The 18,358-nt window shown below is 43.8% G+C and overlaps 1 protein-coding gene across 2 annotated transcripts in view; it reads right to left on the reverse strand.

Moving 5' to 3' along the window:
• Positions 1-17,559, reverse strand: part of maml1 (mastermind-like transcriptional coactivator 1) — a 24,803-nt gene extending 7,244 nt beyond the window's left edge. For both annotated transcript variants that reach the window (XM_036569306.1, XM_036569305.1), the window contains exons 1-2: positions 15,743-17,559; positions 3,217-4,638 (exon numbers count right to left, since the gene is read on the reverse strand). In XM_036569306.1, the coding sequence (XP_036425199.1) occupies positions 3,217-4,638; positions 15,743-16,078 (1,758 nt within the window). In that variant the 5' untranslated portion in view covers positions 16,079-17,559. The remainder of the gene's footprint in view (positions 1-3,216; positions 4,639-15,742) is intronic.
• Positions 17,560-18,358: the final 799 nt, after the last annotated feature.

Here is an 18,358-nt window from a genome sequence, read left to right on the forward strand (position 1 = left end):
GAACATTTTGGTGCTATACAGAACCTTTTCCACAAATGTGGTATATATAGAACCATATACAACACAAAGTTCACACATTTAAAAATCCGTTTCATCATGCAAAGAACTTTTTAAGCATGCAAGTGAGTCATTGAGTGTTTACGGTTCTATATAGAACTATTATCTTTAATAAAGAACCCTTGAAGAACCATCTTTTGTAAGTGTGCACATCAGCAGAAATGTTGTTTTAAGAGGGGAAATTGAACCTAATAAGAGTTTGTGAAATGCCTGTAGGTGAGTTAGGCCAATCAGAGGCAACCAAACCTCCACATGTTGCGACATCACAACCACAACATACTTTAGGGGTCGAGCCTCGAGCCAAAAAGGTGGATATTCTGGTCTTCTTGGCCAAAATAAACCAGTCCTGAATCTTAATTTATAAAAAGAAATAGCAATTTAAGTTGCAGTTGCAATATTAGTAGGAAAAAAATCGGCAATAGATATTTTCCCCAAATCGTTCAGGCCTAAACTCCAGTAATCTACATCCATCCGGCCCACAAACAGGAAGTCAGGAAAGTTAAAAACAGAGAAAATCAATCTAAATTAACTGAACCATGTAGGTGCTTCAGATTACACACCTGTACAGGATTATAATAGGCAGCAATCCCACTTTATTATAGCAGGATGAGCTGCAAACGATTTTTATTTACAATCTGGGTTTCTTTCTAAAGCCTATGCTTTCAATCTGGACAGCCAAAACGCTAAATCAGCATTTTTAATTAACCACAGATATATACCACAGCAGAGCACCGATCTGCTTTAAAAATAACCTAAAGATGTCACCCCTGGTCACTTGCCATTCATGCACATTCACTCTCTCATCTCTGCATAGCAAAGTGGACGCAGCCAAACGGCGTGTAGAGCAAGGCTCCACAGCTCAGTCCAGAATGGACCATTTGTAGTTGGATAAGAAAAAGAGAAAGAGAAAGAGAAGAAACATCCAGTTTGGTACTTTAAGAAGGGATCGAAGGAAAAAGAGAAGGAGCAAAAAGTTCATCTTGCAAGAGAGGAAAAAACCCAAGTGGGTTAAAGCAGCTATATTTAAATAGGGACAGCAGCGAGGGAGGGGGCTGATCCCAAAATACTCTTAGAGGGACGAAAGCCAGAGGAGGGGGAGGACCAACGCATGAAAGACTGCTTTGTCGTCTCTTTCTGTCCCTCCCTCTCTCTCCCTCTGTTCTTCCCTCTCTCCCACCCGCTTTCTGTCTCTCCCTTTCTCCACTGACTCCTCTGTCACAGGGCTGCAAACTCATGGCTCATCCCAGCCCCCATCCCCGTGCCTGAGGGTGTGTGTGTGAGTGTGTGTGTGAGTGTGTGAGAGAGCGAGAGAGAGCGAGAGAGGGAGTGAGAAAGAGTGAGAGAGATTGTATAAACGCCTGCCAGCACTCTGCTCCTTAGCAACCAGCTGCCTGACCCAGACAAACTGTGTTCATCCCGAGGGCTGAAGGGAGGCCTGCTGCCAGACTCGGAGAGACAACATACCATCCCCCTCCACACACACACACACACACACACACACACACACACACAAACCAAAACACAAACCAACACGAATAAAAATAAATAAATAAATAAAAAAAATTGTATAATGTACCAGAGATTTACTTATTAAAAGCTAGGAGAGAGCAGACTTTCACCAACAATAACTGCTAGCAAAATAACTACCACTAATAACCATGTGTTTCCCTACAAAGTGATGCAGGGTGTCAAAATAAAAGCCCCCCGCTCCAAAAAAAGCATGACAGTGCATCATAACAATGACAGCTGTGAAGAAGGACTTTTCCAATTCTGTTATGCTTCGCAGCAGCAAATATCGACTTCGGACTTTTATCGATTTTATGCAGGCTAAAAATTTTAAACGTCAGATTTTCGGGTGGTTTTGAAATAAGGTAATAGTTAAGATGTTTACAGTGATCAGTCTATGAGTGAATATGACTGAATATGAAACACTTGCCCGGTATTCCTTAATTAAAAATAATTATACAACAGTTAGTTCCGGCCGCGCAAGCTGATTGGTTGAGAAGGGTTCTAACCATTTGCCATAACATCACGTTTTTTTCATAAACACTATCACTCCGCTGAGACGCGGAGCGACGACTCTGACAGCTGTAGGAGACGCTCAAGTCGTTTGAACGTTTTTACTTCTTACTTTGCCACAAACAGAAAATGGACACTTTTAAGATCACATTTGACCGACAGCCGATTTGGTCAGACTCTGAAGATGAGACGACACTAAATTCCCAAACTGTCGTCACCACTGAGCAGCTTTTCAGTCGGCAGCTGAGACAGAAGAACAGCTGAACAACCTGGAATCAGCCAGAAATGAACCCAACACCATTCGCCAAACTAAATGGGCTGTAAGATGCTTTACAGACTGGCTGGAACAAAACAACATTAATACTGATCTGACAAATAAAAGACAAAACTGAGCTAAACCTGATATTGCAGCAGTTTTATAGCTCAGTCTGTACTTCAAAAGGTGAGGCTTACAGCAGACTGTGCAGCGAGTGGGCGGAGCTCGTTACTCTGACGTAGCAACGAGCTGCTCGTTAAGGAACTATAATTTGGTGAAGGATCTGCGAACATTAAAACATATTAAACGCCGCGTTCACGGCCCAGTTTATTAATTTCTTACTTTGCTTATTTAACTGTTGTATAAAAGCAATATAACACTCAAGGTTGTGTGTTATCGTGAATAACATCACGGCTGTGATTATCTACGGCGACCAAATCACAGCCGTGACGTTATTTCACGATAACACACTCCCTCTCGTGCTCTATGCCTTAAATAAAAGGTAGATAGTGTCTTCTCACTTTAACAGCTCATTATATGAGGCATTCAGATTTAAACCGAAGAAAAAAATACATCAGATCGTTCCTTTGTGTTGGGAGTTTAGGCATCAGAAAAGAGGTGCATCTCTACAAAAACTTCCACCAGCAAATCTTTCACCTTAGCAAACAATTATGCATCTACAAATTTAACGAATTAGCCTTTTATAAACCACACAGGACCGACTGATGTAGGGCGATGTAGGGCGATATGGGGCGTCAGGGCAGCAGTGATGCGAACACTGTATACAAAAAGTGCAGTTGAGAATGTGTGGCAAGTTGCTTGTGTAGTATGTGCAGTGATTTTGTTCCGCAAGAGCTGTGTGCAGCTGGATTGCACGGCCATACCTGCGTTAGTGGTAGATGCGGCCTGAAGGGCATGCTAGTCGGCCTTTGCTTCATTGGCTGCTGCTGCTGCTGCTGCTGCTGCCGGATGATGTTGAGGAGAGCTGCTTTGTTCTGTACCTGTGAGGCTGCAGGGGCTCTGGGTGGCCCAGGGGCACTGGCTTCAAAGTGGCTCAGAGGCTTTGTGTTTCTATAGTCCAGCATGGCCTGACCCCCTGCACTAGGCGGGTGGCTGAGGGTTCCTGAAGGTGCTGCAGGGTGACCCAGCATTGGGTGTGCGCCGGGCTGCATGTACCCACCCGGGGCGCCCGCTTTGGGCGAGCCTTTGTTGGGCTGCTGGCCAGGCATGAGCAGAGACTTGCTGTTCTGAAAGTCTGGGGGGTAAAGGGAGGGGCTGGTGGGCTTTTCCAGGCCAAAAGGGCCTCCCAGTGGACTCTGGTTGGGAGTGTTTTGAGGCCAGGTGGAGGTGTGATTGGGCTGCTGGTGAAATTTGTGTGCTTGCTGCTGCTGTTGCTGCTGCTGTTTTTGTTGCTGTTGTTTTTGTGATTGGTGCTGGCTCTGCATTAGCTGCGCCCTCTGCTGCTCCCTCGCAGCTAGCTGCTGTAGCTGCTGAGCTGGCGAGAGGTCCTTGGATGGCCCAGAAAGCAGGTGGTTCTGGAGAGGTCTGGACGGCTGGCCCGGCTGCTGCTGCTGCTGTTGAGAATGCTGGGGCCCAGGCAGAGCCGGAGAAGAGGCAGCTGAGGGTGCCGTGACTGGAGAGCCAGTGTGCAGCAGAGGCCCAGACGAGGAGGGCGGAACATGTGGGGAGCCAGTACGAGAGTCCTGCTCGAAAGCGGAGGAAGATGAAGCCGGGGCTGGAGAAAACTCTGTTTTGACTGTAGTGGCGTGGTCTGGAGGCAGGAGGTTGGGAGGCGCCCCGCCAGACGACAGGTCAGGGTCCTTCCGGTCCTCAAAGCCGTCGTTAAAGAGCTCCTGGATCTCCTCGTACGGAACAGAGCGGTTGAACTCCTCCATGAGCTCGGTCCACTCCTGCTCGTTCAGGTTCAGGTCAGGGAGGATGATGTTGCCATTGCCTCCTCCTGTGGGCAGGATGTCTTCCATGGGCTCCTGCTTCATCTCCTTCAGGCGGATGTCCGATTCGGTGCCCCGCACCCCACATCCATCCGTCAGCCCCACACCGTTCTGCTCCGTGCTGCCTGTTGCATGTGTGCCGTTCAGCACCAGAGAGTCAGTGACCACGCCATGCTTGGTATCCAAGGGAGAGAGAGGAGGCACGGTGCCGTTCGAGGCCCCGTTGAGACCACCCAAAGCATCTTCCAAACAAGACTTCTTGGAAGGTGGATAGCCATCACTGAAACCATTCACCTGGTCACGGTCCATTGGAGAGCCTGCATTCTCCAGCTTCCTCTTCACAGTTTCCTGCAACTGATGGAGTTAAAAGAAAAATAAATTAGCATCATAATTTATATTATAGTTGTTCTCGTGTTAGCACTACTCCTCTCAAAAATCAACAAACTAATCAAATACTGTGTTTTATTAATGTATTATATCAAATAATGGATTACAGTTAATAATTCACATTTTTGAAAATGGTAAAATCAATCAAATAATTGATACTTGCGTTACCTTTTTGAAACTAGTGCCATCAGTCTTAACATTGTGTGGTCTGAAAGTTTGATTTTATTTCCTAAAATGAACGAGAGCGCTAAATTCTGCATCTGATGTTAAGACCGATGCCACAATGTTAATGTTATGCATTTTATTCATCTAATAGAATCTGAAATATGGTCACTTCGACACTCACTAACAGGAGTTTTTTTTTCTATTTTTTTGATGATGTTCTCCTGCACCTGCACCACTCACTGCTCACACGTTTAAACAGCACCCGGAACTTGGCAGGATTAACAGATTAGGCTACTTGCTATAATTTCACATTTTTTTCTTTTAAATCTAATACCTTTTTTCCAATACTGTACAGTTTTACAATAAATATTCAAAGTATAAAATGCAAAATAAATTATTATACATTTTGTACCAAAAAAAAAAAAGATCATTTTCAAAATCCCACTCTTGTTTTGTCCCCCCTTCAATCATTTAAGTGAAATACGTTTCACTTTTATCCTTTGTTTGGCTATTCAAAATGGTGTTCAACAGATGAAAATGTTCAACAATTAAAATACTGGATAGCTGCATCCTAAAAACTGGGTAGTCTAATATTAGCTTACAACTGCAGATACTTAAAGAACAATAATAGACATGAAGAATTTCAGGTGTGTCCGTGTGTAACAGCCTTACATAAAAGAGAGACTAAATATATACCACTATTCCTTAAGCTGGCAGTATACTTAACGATGAAAGAACAAAAACTAAAACTATGGCTGAACACAATTTTGTAAATATACTTCAAAAGAAACATCTCAGCACTGCTAGTCACCCACTCCATGCAGTGGACCAATCACAATCAAGGGGAGGTGTCCAAACGAATGACGCTAGGATTAAAGGGCTCTGTTCAGCAAGTTATACCTAACTGTCCTGCTTCACTTCACTACAGTTAAGCACAATGAATAACACTATAATAATAACAGCAGCAATGATACTCTCTCTTTAGCATAGGGCTGGGCGATATGGCCAAAAATGTTATCATGATAAAAAAAATGTAAAAAAAATATCGCGATAAATGTCAAATTCATTATTTCTTTCAGGTTTGAAGGCTGATTTCTGCTCCTGAGTAGTTAATTGCTGTTTTAAACTATCCTTTATGGTCAGAACACGACAAACACTCGGCAAACAGTGGAACATTTCACAGATCTGTCACGGGACAGTGGGAGAAAGTTTCTGATTAGCTGTTTTTACCAGCTGGAAAAGCACGGCCACAATTTCTGTAATATTCATAATTTGAGAAAGAAAACAAATTATTTTTAGCTGTCTGGAGACGAGAGCTAAACTGTTTAGTTAGTCAACGTCAGCTTAACACGAACAGCAAACATTAGCTGGTTCGGTAGGTCAGTGATGGATCATACAGCCTTACTGCCGTCACTCCCACCACATCCATGTCAGAGCATATCACAGTATTCAGACACCAGCTAGCGACGTCTGGACTTCTCTATTCTGTCGTAGTAGTTTGAGGGTGAACCGCAGTACATCTGACGCTCACTGTGAGTGTGATTCTCTCACACCAGACAAACAGATTCCTCCTTTTAGGTACGTTTAAACTGAAATCGGTCTTGTTTGATCTGCAGTAACATGAGTTCGCCGTGCTGTGCGAGTGACGGAGCGCTGCTTCAAGTTAGCCAGCTGCTAAAAACAGCTAGCCTGGGAAGACAGCCTTCTCCCACTCTCCACCGCCACACTTACAGCATCCTCAGTTCAGTTTAAATCAGGGCTGAAACTGCATGAACCCACTTTTCACTTTTGTTGCTTGGGAATGCCCTAAAATACAACTGAGCGCTATAACAGTGCTGTAGTTGTGAGGAGCAGACGTGATTTAACGCTGCTAAAGGACAGAGGGGAGTTCACTCTAAGCCAGCACAGCTACGCCACTCATCTCGTCACTCAGTCAGTCACAGGAGTACAGATCGCCGATCACTCCACTCAAACGGGGAATATATAACTCCACGTTTCAGACGTTGTTGAGTTGTTGACTCGTTTCACTTCTTGACCCCCCCCCCATCATTTCGAAAAACTCAGAAGTGCGCTCTCTTGTGGCGACAGCAGAGTAGTGTCACTTTTCTGGCAGGAGAAAACGCCACCAGGGCTGTCGCTAGAAGGCAGAAGTGTGAAAATGGTCTAATATATCCAACATTTCTTATACTTCTATCGAGGACAGTTACATCACGATAATTATCGTTATCATTTTATCGACCAGCGCCACTTTAGCATGTGCCTTGCGATGACACAGTGAAGAAGGGGCCATTTAGTCTGCTCTTTCTACCACATTAACAGCAGCAAGCAGTGGTAGCAGTTTCATCGTAACAAGCTGAGCTGAGCTAGGGGCTTGCTGTGGGTAAAGCAAGGCGGCTTGTCTGATCTTAACACCCTCTTCAACACACACACACACACACACACACAACCAATGAGAGGTGAGTTATTGCACGGCTTTGTGAACCAGAAAAACCTGTCTCTCTTTTCGCACTCTTTCTTCAGCACTCTGTCCTTTGAATTACGCATGCACACCCACATGTACTCTCTCTCATGCACCCAATTGGGCTCAAACTTTCCCAACCCATGTCTCTGACTCTTTGCGTCTCCTAATCTCTCTCACTTTTCACCCCCTCCTTTTCCTTTTCTCTCACTTCCCCTTTTTTTTCCCCCCTTCTCTGCCTGCCTTCATGACTCCCCCTCTTCACAACCACCATCACCACAGGCCCGAGCCACATGAGACTAATTACCATGTGTATGGATGTACAGACCACAACAAAAGAGGCAGCGCCGTGGCTGCAGAGGGTTGCGAGAGCGTGCCGAATTCCTGCCCAGGCTCAGCTTGCCTTTGAAGCTCCCACTGGCACAATGGGCCCCCTCCAGCCCCGCGGCCTAGGAGCTACGGCTCCAGCCCAGGGGCCAAGCAAGAGCTGCCCGGCGCAGCCAAGAGCCACCGGCCTGGGCTAACACACAACAAGGACCCACTCTACACTTTTAGAGTTTTAATGGTACAATAATCTAAGCTCCAAGTTACATGATAATGGCCCCTGAACCTCTGCTGGCAGTGTGGTTAACAGCAAACCTGTAATTACAAATTGAGAAATATTTGAAACTTGTTTCATTTCTCAAAATAGCTGTGAAAGCTCTCATTTTAAAATGTTATTAGTCAGGAAGGGTTGGGAACACCCTTTATGTGTACTCACACTGTTAGAAACCAGCAATATGATATGCCAGTTATGGTGCTAATTTGGATACTGTATCAACAGAACAGTGGCTGAGAACGACCGAACGCAGGCCAAGCGCCTAAAAGGGCGGATGAGTTATACTGAGTCATTCTCCGAGGGAGGGGACAGCCCGCATTGCTACTGTTATACAGGGCCTAAAATGTATGCATTAAAGAACTGGACCAAGAGGAAACTTCTGAACTTATTTTCCAGTTTCACTGTACAACGATTAGCAGGCTGAGAACACAGAACACATTGTGAGCTGTGCTGAATAAGAGCTGAAGACACAGTAAACAACACAAACCATGAACTTTGACTAAGTTGTGTGCAGCATACAAATATTTCCTGTTCTACGCTGAGGGTCCAGTATGGCGACATGCATGTGCACAAGCACACACATACACAGCTGTCCTGGGCCACTGGGAACAATGATGAGTCAACTGTGTGGGTGAGCTGGAGGAGGGGTGAGATTAAACCTGAGTCATCCTAAATGCCCTGTGCAATCACCCCCTTTCTTACTACAGCCTTTCTGTCCTACAGCAGCCACTCAACAGTCCACTGGGTGCTAACGGTTTTCAAAGAGTTAAAGCAGATAGTGTTTTTTTCCTAAAATGAAACAGTGATTAGTGGAGTAAGTCTGCTTTCCGATATTTTTCCATTCATTTTTCTATATAAAAGAGAGCTGAGTGTCCCTGGCTACTGTTATACATTATACAAAAAGACAGCAAGAGAGTCAGACCCCTCTAAGGTACGAGCAGACCCCTCTAAGGTGGGCATCTGTTTGGACCTGTGGCAAATCCACAGAGACGACCTACTACTCTCCTCTAAACGTGTTGAAGCTGTTGATATGGCATTACAGACTTAGTAATAGTGTCACTGCTATTACAGACTAATGCATGAGTAGATCATGCATCAACCAGAAATACTGGGTTGTTATGAGCATCCACACCGGCCTTATTAAATACACCGGATATTTGTCAGACACTGCTTCTATGACAGTCGTCGTAAACTTGTAACAGCACAATTTAAAATGACAGAATGTGATACAGTCTCTACTATAGTACCTTAACATCTACTGTACATGTATGTAGCCTAGAACTACAAAACATGCTTTAACACAGCACTGGTATTGGATCTGTACTTGGTTCAGATGTCAGAACCGATATAAGCAGAGAGTAAAGGTTAAAACGGCCCAGGCTAATTAACACAGCCTTGGATAACCGTCTAAAGCAGGGGTCGGCAACCCAAATGTTAAGAAGAGCCATTTTGTCCTTTCAACAAAAAACAAACCACCTTGGGAGCCACAATATTTTATGTCCGTTTTACCATCTTCAGTCTCAGTATGTACTACCGTACTAGTCTAGTACAGGCCTATAATATAATATAAATGAAAACACACTCATTTTGCTCTGCTTTAAGCTTTAGTTCAGCTATAACCGCTTTTCTCGCATCTCCAGCAGGAAACCTTTCCTCAAAAGAAGAGTTTTTTGTCAAATCGGTCTTGCTGTTTTTTTTTATGAGGCTGAACTCAGCTTCTCATTTGCCAGCTTTGTGTTCGAATTTTCCCGTTCCACCTTAAATAGCACCTGAGGCGCCAGAATGTAGCTAACGGCTGCACCATTTCAGGTGGAACGTAAAATTCGAACAAGAAACCGACTTCAGCTTTGTGATGTTTTGGTGTCTGACAGTTTCTCTTTGCAGATTAAACGTATCAGGATTTGTCTTAAATCCTTCTCTTTGCCGTTTCGTTAGCTATTAGCTAGGCGAGACTGTTGTCTGCATTGCTATGGTGACCAGCAGTCTGCGCCCCAGCCTTCAGGGTTAAAGGGTGAATTAGCAGTGCTACATTAACTCCAGCGTTTAAGACCATTTATTGTTAAAACTGCGTTAAAACGATCAGCAGAGCTTTATTTCACTGCAAAGGAGGATTTTTAAAAAAAAATCTAATTCTGCCGTGGAGCCGCAACAGGGCAGTAAAAGAGCTGCATGGTGCCGATCCCTGGTCTAAAGTCTGTGATTGGCATTATTTTGTACTGACGCCCTGCCAAACCTGTAATGCCACTTCCACTTAAGAACTTAAGTCAAGAACTTCTCAGGTTTTAATCTGAAATAACCCAAAGCCCTCTTAGTAGCACATGTAGAGTAACCATCCCTACTTTTGTGGAACTGCCAGAAGTCACATTATCAATAAAGACACGTGATGTTCCAGAGATAACGTGATTTGGAGCAGTTCTTCATCTTGTTGCACACTTTCTTCACTCCCTTATTAATTTCTGGTAGAGATTAATATTCGTCTAACCTCTCAACCGGATCTTGTCCCAGAATTCTACACGCTTCGGCCAAACCCCACTTCTTTTTATCCCTAGCCCCTTGTTTTTGAGTGTCACTCTAACCCCTTGGAAATGAGTTACAAGGGGTAGTGGTTGAAATCTTGCCCTCTGAAATGGGACCCTCAAATAAAAAGAGCATCACTTCATTAACAGCTACCAGCGCTGCTCTGTAGGCGACGCTGCCAGTCTGCAGTGACAGCAGAGGAGGGTAAAGTTCAGCTCCTCACTGCTGGGCTTTAGTTACATTTAGGGCATCATATGCCTTCAAAGATGGGGGCAATTATTTATTATCATCCACCCCTAATTCTTTAGTGATACGAAGCTGAAGTCAGATATTCCCCAGCTTCTTGTTCAATTTTCCCGTCCCACCTTAAATGGTGCAGCAGTTACATTCTGGCACTTCAGGTGTCAGAACTGCTGGACTATTTAAGATGGAACGGGAAAGTAAGCGAGCTAGCTACAGAGACATTAGCATGCTATTAGCAATTTTTAATGCTTGTTATGAAGGAAACAACCATAACACACTGAAACCACATTAAACTAAGATAAATACAATGGTTTTCGTAATTTTTTAATGGAGAAAAATTCTCACATTTGTGGGTTTCTTTGATCTCCTGAGCAGCCATCTTGCCAGTTTTTCTTTTTCTTCTCATATCACTGTTTGGAGTCTCTGATAAACCTCAGTTTGGAGGGCCATGCAGCCCTAACACTTCGCCCTACCCCTCTATCTCAACAAAAACTGGGACGCCCTACCCCTAGACACGCAAAACAGAGGGCTAAGTGGTAGGGGCGAGGGGTGAAATGGGATTGGGTTTTCACGTTCTTTTCATCAAGCTGCAATCTGCCCTTTCTGTACTTGAGGTTTTCCGAGAGGTTTATGTCTTGTGGTAAACCATCTGAGGTTGTACAGATCTTTTCTTAATCTCTGATATTTTTTTTTAGTCTATGCCAAAAATGTCAAGTATTTTTGATATGTTCAACAGCTTGTCTTGATGACTTCAAGCAGTCTTCTGTTATTCAGTACTGTGGTTTTTCTGTGGTTCATCAGGTTGTTGACTGTTTAACCGGTGAGCTCTTAATGCTCCAAACATTTGACTGTGACACACTTCTGGCTCTCATTAAATTATTCCGATATTTCATATTACAGTGATGCTAATTTTACCAAGATCAGCTCAAACCCTAAATTACTTGATTTGGCTGATCATCCCTAGTAATGACCAAGAAACAACTAAGCGGACAACTGCCACTTGAAATGGGGGGGGGCTATGTATAAAAAGGACTATGACTACTGCAAATACTGAACTGACTACTGAAATAAAGAAAAAACCTACTGTTGAATTATACTGGCGAATGAGGCCCATTGCTTCATTTCAATTCCAGTGTGCTGGAATCCTGAACCAACACAATAAAAATTGCTTCACTGTCCATTTAATTACACTGCAATGTGTCAAGTATGAGGGCCAAAAGTCTTTTTTCTAGCAAAATTAAAGATGCTTTAATTTTTTTTTCACCTCTCAAGCTAATATCCATTTATACTGCAAATGTAATCGAGATTTCATAGCTTGCTGCCAAGTTCTGGTAATTTACACCCCTACGAGCTGGAAGAGCACAATGCAGCCAAAAAACAAAACCAAGCTTATGGTGTTCAGAGAAGTTGCCAACTGATAAAGATTTGGTGTGTTAGAGAGAGACAAACTCAGCTGTTTACAAACTTTGGTGAACCACAACGGAACCTAAATAAGTACTGCCTTTTCAAATGTGGGTATTTCTAACAATAAATTCAGTTTTAACAACTTGTCATCAAGCATTGTTTAAGCGAACGTAAACAGTTAACCCTTTGGCCCAATCCAATTTCTCATTTTTCACCCCTGCCCCTTGTTTTTGAGTGTCTCATTGGCCCTTGGAAATGAGTTAGTTACAAGGTAGTGGTTGAAATCTTCTCCTACAAAATGGGACCCTCAAATAAAAAGAGCATCACTTCATTAACAGCTACCAGCGCTGCTCTGTAGGCGACCCTGCCAGTCTGCAGTGACAGCAGAGGAGGGTAAAGTTCAGCTCCTCACTGCTGGGCTTTAGTAACATTTAGGGAATCATATGCCTTCAAAGAGGGGGGCAATTATTTATTATCACCCACCACTAATTCTTCAGTGATATGAAGCTGAAGTCAGATATTCACCAGCTTCTTGTTCAATTTTCCCGTTCCACCTTAAATGGTGCAGCAGTTACATTCTGGCGCTTCAGGCGTCAGAACTGCTGGACTATTTAAGGTGGAATGGGAAAGTTAGCTAGCTAGCTACGAGACATTAGCATGCTATTAGCAATTTTTTATGCTTGTTATGAGAAAAGGACCATAATACACTGAAACCACATTAAACTTAGATAAAACAATGGTCGTCAGAATTTTTAACTGAGAAAATTCTCACATTTGTGGGTTTCTTTGGTCGCTTGCGCAGCCATCTTGCCGGTTTTCTGTAGCCCTAACACTCCGCCCCGCCCCTCTATCTCAACAAGAATTGGGACACCCGACCCCTAGACGTGAATGAGCAAAACGGAGGGCTAAGGGCTAAGTGGGAGGGGCAAGGAGTGAAACGGGATTGGGCCTAAATCCCGTGGCTTTGCAAAGCCCACGTGTTTCAGAGGCCATTCGAAACGTTATTGTTGGAATCTAAATATCGTGATATAATTTACACCTCCTGTTTCTGGTCTTTGTCGGCTTCTGACCTGGAACCGCACCACACCGATCACGTTCTGTGACTGTACTGCTCTGGCCTGGACGCCCTTTAGGCTGTTTCCTTAATGTGTCAGTATTTTAACAGTACTGTTCACTCAGACATTTAAGGGCTCAGCGCCTTGTCAGATTTTTCTTCACTGAATAAATTGTGTCATGATAAATTCAGGCCATCATCTACTAACAAGCTGTGTGTACCAACAGATCCTACTGCTAATAAAGTCTAACGAAATCAGAAAATACTTTAAAATCAAACAAAAATAGACTAATTTATGCTCAATTGAGTACTTGAGCATAAAAAGAACTAGCAATCAAAAGAACAGCAGGTACTCGGAAATTTAAAATAACAGCCTGAAGTCTGCATGAATTTTTTTATTAATTTAAAATTATATCAAGCAGAGTTGGCCTGTTGACTGCTGATTTAAAAAGTATTACTAATGAAAATTACTGCATTAAATAAATAATTATCATCATCTAGTTTCTCAGCATGCGGAGTCCTTGCTCTGCACATGGTGACAACAACAAACCTTTCGGAGCAAAACATAGTTACTGGATTGAAAGTTATTCAAGAGTTTTGTTTAACGTGGGCACACGGTCAACCACTTTGTTTTGTGATGGGTTGATTTGTATGCTAATTACATGGCTTCTTCCTGTAAAGGCTGTTCCAGACTCTATGAAGAATGAATCCGGTACAGTCCTGTATCAAATCTAGCCTGAAATAGCACGCACACACACACACACACCCCACGTGACGTCAGCGGTGTATTTCTTCCTGTGAGGTAGTAGAGTGGTTGCATAGTTAAGAGCAAGACAGGTTACTTTCAGATGATTCTCTTAGTAAAACGCTTCAATTTAACGCACAGTGGTTTTTAAAGGAAAAATATTGGATCAATATCAGCCGACAAGCAAGGTTTCAACATCTCTACTAGTATCAGAGGGAAAAGCTGCATCATGCCATCTCATTTTCTCTATTTTCCGGCATCTTAGCTGACTAGGATGCATGGAAAGCATTCGGTCAGTCGAGTACTTGAGCTCATACCTGCTAGACCGACTGATTAACGACTCAAAGCACAGTTGACTGAACAGTCATGGTGACTAGATTCTGAGAAGAAATGTCTGCAGAACCTTTCAAAAAGGTCTGCTCACTAGAAACAATTCATTAGGTTCCTACACATATTAACACTTGGCTCATCCTTCAGAACCGCATCACTTTCCTTTCTCAACACTTTGCGTGAACTTAAAAAGGGGTATTCTGCTGCTGTGTCATAACATCACATGGCCAGCGAAGCAGTCTGACACTGCTGCCCTGCTTAACCTGCGAACGTAGCCCACGACAGTGGCCTGTCAATTTGATAAATGACTCAATAAACAGGAGATTAATATGTTCTCTACACTAAACTATTCCACCGCTGTACAAGGGACAAAGCAAAGCCATGTAATTAACACATTACGTATTAATATGAGCTGAGTATTTTTAGCTATGTCTTATAGTTTTACTTATTCTTTTTATTCATTTTATTAGTATTCTTTTTACATATTTTACCTTTTAATGTATTGTATTATTGTCAGTTTATTGTCTTAAATCTTCTACTTGATCAATTTATGTTATTACTAATGTTATTCTTATCTGTTCTGCACTTATTAAGTCACTATATTGGCTTATCGATTTAACGGTTCAATGACAGCTTCTTATTATTAAATTTTACTATTGATTTTTTACATTATTATAACATTTGATTTCCTTTTACGACCCAAATTCTCAATTGATTTCTGTATTGCTCGGCTACACTGCAATTCAGGGTCTCCCTCAATGTATCGTGAGTTTAAATAAAGGTTGATTGATTGATTGATTGAAGCATGAGTCGTCATCATAAGGCACAGTCTAAGCTGGCATTGTCAGGCTGCAGTGTTACGAGTTCACTGCAGGAAACTGCTGTTCTCATGTTTTCAGAAGTTGACAACAAATGGTTGCGGTGAGAGGTCGCTTCTATCTGCATGCTAAAATCTCCTAAAGTGAAAGTAAAAATGTAACAGAAGTTTTAGATAAATGGCAAATTCCTATCGCTTTTCTAAACCCACAGCTGCCTCTGTGAGTGTGTGACCACTGTTTCGAGAGACTGGCCCATCAACGGGTATTCGGCATGGTCAACAACGCTGAGGTCATATGACTGTGGGATCACCAAGCACGCCTGTCTGAGCTCATCTACACGTTGGTTGGTGGCTGCTGCATTCAAAAAGCCCCATGCAAGGACCTGCTGCCTTCCCTGGCCTGGTCTAATCTATTTTCACAGTGTGCTCATCTGTGGTCACCAGTCCTGGTCCTGGGGTAGCCCAGCCCTGCACATTTTAGTGTTATACACCCACTTCAACTCTCGTTAATTAGCTGATTAGTTGGCTCAGGGTGATATTTCCTCAGATACCCTAAGCAAGACATAAATCAAGTCACGCAAACAGGAGAAAATGGAATCAACATTCTCCTTCACGTTATGCAGGTTGATGGGAAATTAAACTGTGTTAGGTCTGGGAACACTGAAAAAAGCAGGGTACTCCAAGACCAGGATGTGGAACCACTGATGCACACGAATAAACACAATGTACTCCAGACTCACCGCAATCAGAGTGCTGTTCCTGCTCTGTTCTCCAGGCGCCCCGCCGCCCTCCGGCAACTCGGTGTTCGTCCCCACTGTGCCAGGTGCCCTCTGCCCCGCCTGCTCGCTGGCCGCAGCCGCCGGCCCCTGCTGCCGGTGTTTGTTGGAGCGCTTGGCCTTGGTCTGCAGGCAACGCTGGTGCAGCGCGAAAGTCTGCTGTCTCTCCAGCTCCATGCGCTCCACTGCCGTGCCCTCGTAGCGGTTCTCGCAGCTGTTGTGGTGCCGCCTGAAGAGCTCGATGCGCCGGCGGAGCCGCTCCATCACCGCGCTGTGGCGCGGCACCACGAAATCCGCCATCGTTACGGAGCAGCGTGGTGGTGGTGGAGCTTTTTTCCCTTCTTTTAAGTCAGCAGAGCTCCGGATACAAGCAAGTTGTACTGCTGATTCTGCTGCTTTCCTTCGCTGTGTGGGCGACTATTCACCCCCTCCTACTCTGCCTTTACAAAACACACTCGACTGCCTCCATTTTTGTCAATATTTGCCGACTAGTGCTTCACCACAGCAAAAGAGATCCGAACATAGTTTAGCGGGCTGGCGTTAAATGCTGGCCAGTTTAGTTAGACGCACATCGGCGCGTTACCTTATCTATACAAATCACTGCCTGTCCGTGCAACAAAACCACAAATCAAAGTTGTTTTTTTTCCACTGACTATTCTTAACAGCAGCGATGAACAACCAAAAAAGTGACTTAATCTACCAAGTCAGTCTACTCGGAAAGCAAATAACGAAGCGCAAAGTGAGGCCCCAGGACCAACTTCACCAACAAGCAGGGCATAATGATGGTAGAAGTTAAGCTACCAGCCATGATATGTAAAAAAAAACCTCCGCGACTCTTTTAAAAATAGAGTTTAAAAAAGAAGATCACACAGCCGTAAGTACGGTTTACTGGCTTGACTTTGGCGGACGGCAGTGTGTGTTAGCCCAAACTACCCTTTAGCCCAACTGGACTCTTCAAAAACTTTCACTCACGGGGCTGAGCTGAGCAAACTCGGTCAGCGCGGATTAAACTTCGATGTTTTGTGCCTAACTAGGTTAGCTAGCCTCGAAACAGCGGTAAGCTCCACATAATTAACGCTACCGAACTAAAATCACCACAGCGAACGTGTGCGGCTTGTAGGAAAAGCAAAGAAAAAGTACAGAAGTTTGCTCGCCTCTTCAGCTTTTTTTAACGGACGATTACCTACGTTTCCAAAAACGTACCTCAGCGGGCTAAGCTAGCCACTCACTCGCGAGTGGACTTTCAAACAAAACTTCGAAACGAGGTACATTTCTGAGGCAGAAACGGCGACCGCGTTAAAAGAAATCCCGAGAAAGCGAAAAAACCTCGCATATCATAGCCGTGCGGATTAAAACTCGAGCTCGCCGACTTTTAGAAACTTTTTTAAACAGCTAGCTGGCTAACAGCTGATCCGCTGTGCTGAAGCTCGGGTCGCTGGACGGCGCTGAGCGAAGCTACGGATGTAGCGGGCTAGCGGGCTAGCGGGCTAAGCTAACTCGCCTCATAACAAAAGCGGGATGAAAATCACTCTCGCTCCGTTAAGCGCCTCTCAGAAGTCGCTCGCCCCGCGGGCCGCGGCGGCAGGTCCCCGGCCGGCGACGAAAAGGAAACCGCAGCGCCGAACAGGATAAAACTCCGCTCCGTTGCTGCCGTTTCTATTGTTTTCCAGTGTACTGGCAGTTCTTCGTCGCCATCTTGTAACAAGTTTTTTTTTCCTTTCTTTTTTTTCCTCTCCTTTTTCTAACCTTTGCATCACAGCAGTCGCGTCACGATCCGTACGGCCGCTCGCCCCGCCTTCTGGGCGTGATTGGCAGCGAGCGCGGCCAATCAGAGAGGGCCACCGTAGTGACGCGAAACGTCTTGGAAAAAAATACATTCCACTACGCTTTGTAGAAAAGTCTGGGCTGAAACTCGAGTGATTCATTTTTTAAATGCTTTATATGCAAATTATTTCGACACGTTTTTATCTGAATACGCAGAGCAAGCTTCGTCTGAGCTTTAGTAATGAGCTGAAAATCCAGATTACATGAAAATTATTAACTTTTCCAGCGTTTTGACAATTAATCTCAGAAGAATGTACAGGTGTCCCCAAAAAATTCTCCCTCAAATGATCTCAGATTTGAACAAAATGTGTAAAAGCTAACCAAGATTAATTTTTAATGTTTTTTTATCAGGTTGAAGAATGGGGTTCACTAGAAATGATCATTTTGTGTGTTAGAATATACTCAAACACAGTCAAACAAGAGTGCAGCGAGCATTTCTGAGGAAATTCAATAAAAATGCACCAGCTGGAAAGCAGATTTGGACACGGCACAAAAAAATCAAAGAGGAAGGCTGTCTGTGCAGGACAAAGGGATCTGGACGACCACCAGTATCAGAAGATCTTACATTTGTGAAGCTTTGTGAAATCGGTTATAAAATCTATATAAAAAATCTGAATCGTTTGCCTACGACATGTAGTTACTCAGATATTCACATCTCAAATGATGTCAGTTTTTTTGGGACACCCTGTATACAGTAGCCCCCAAAAGCATTTGGACATTTGGGCCATACTTAAAACTGCGTGAAGCTCATTCTAT

The sequence above is a fragment of the Colossoma macropomum genome, unplaced genomic scaffold (assembly GCF_904425465.1).
Source record: "Colossoma macropomum unplaced genomic scaffold, Colossoma_macropomum, whole genome shotgun sequence".
Taxonomy (NCBI): Eukaryota; Metazoa; Chordata; class Actinopteri; order Characiformes; family Serrasalmidae; genus Colossoma; species Colossoma macropomum.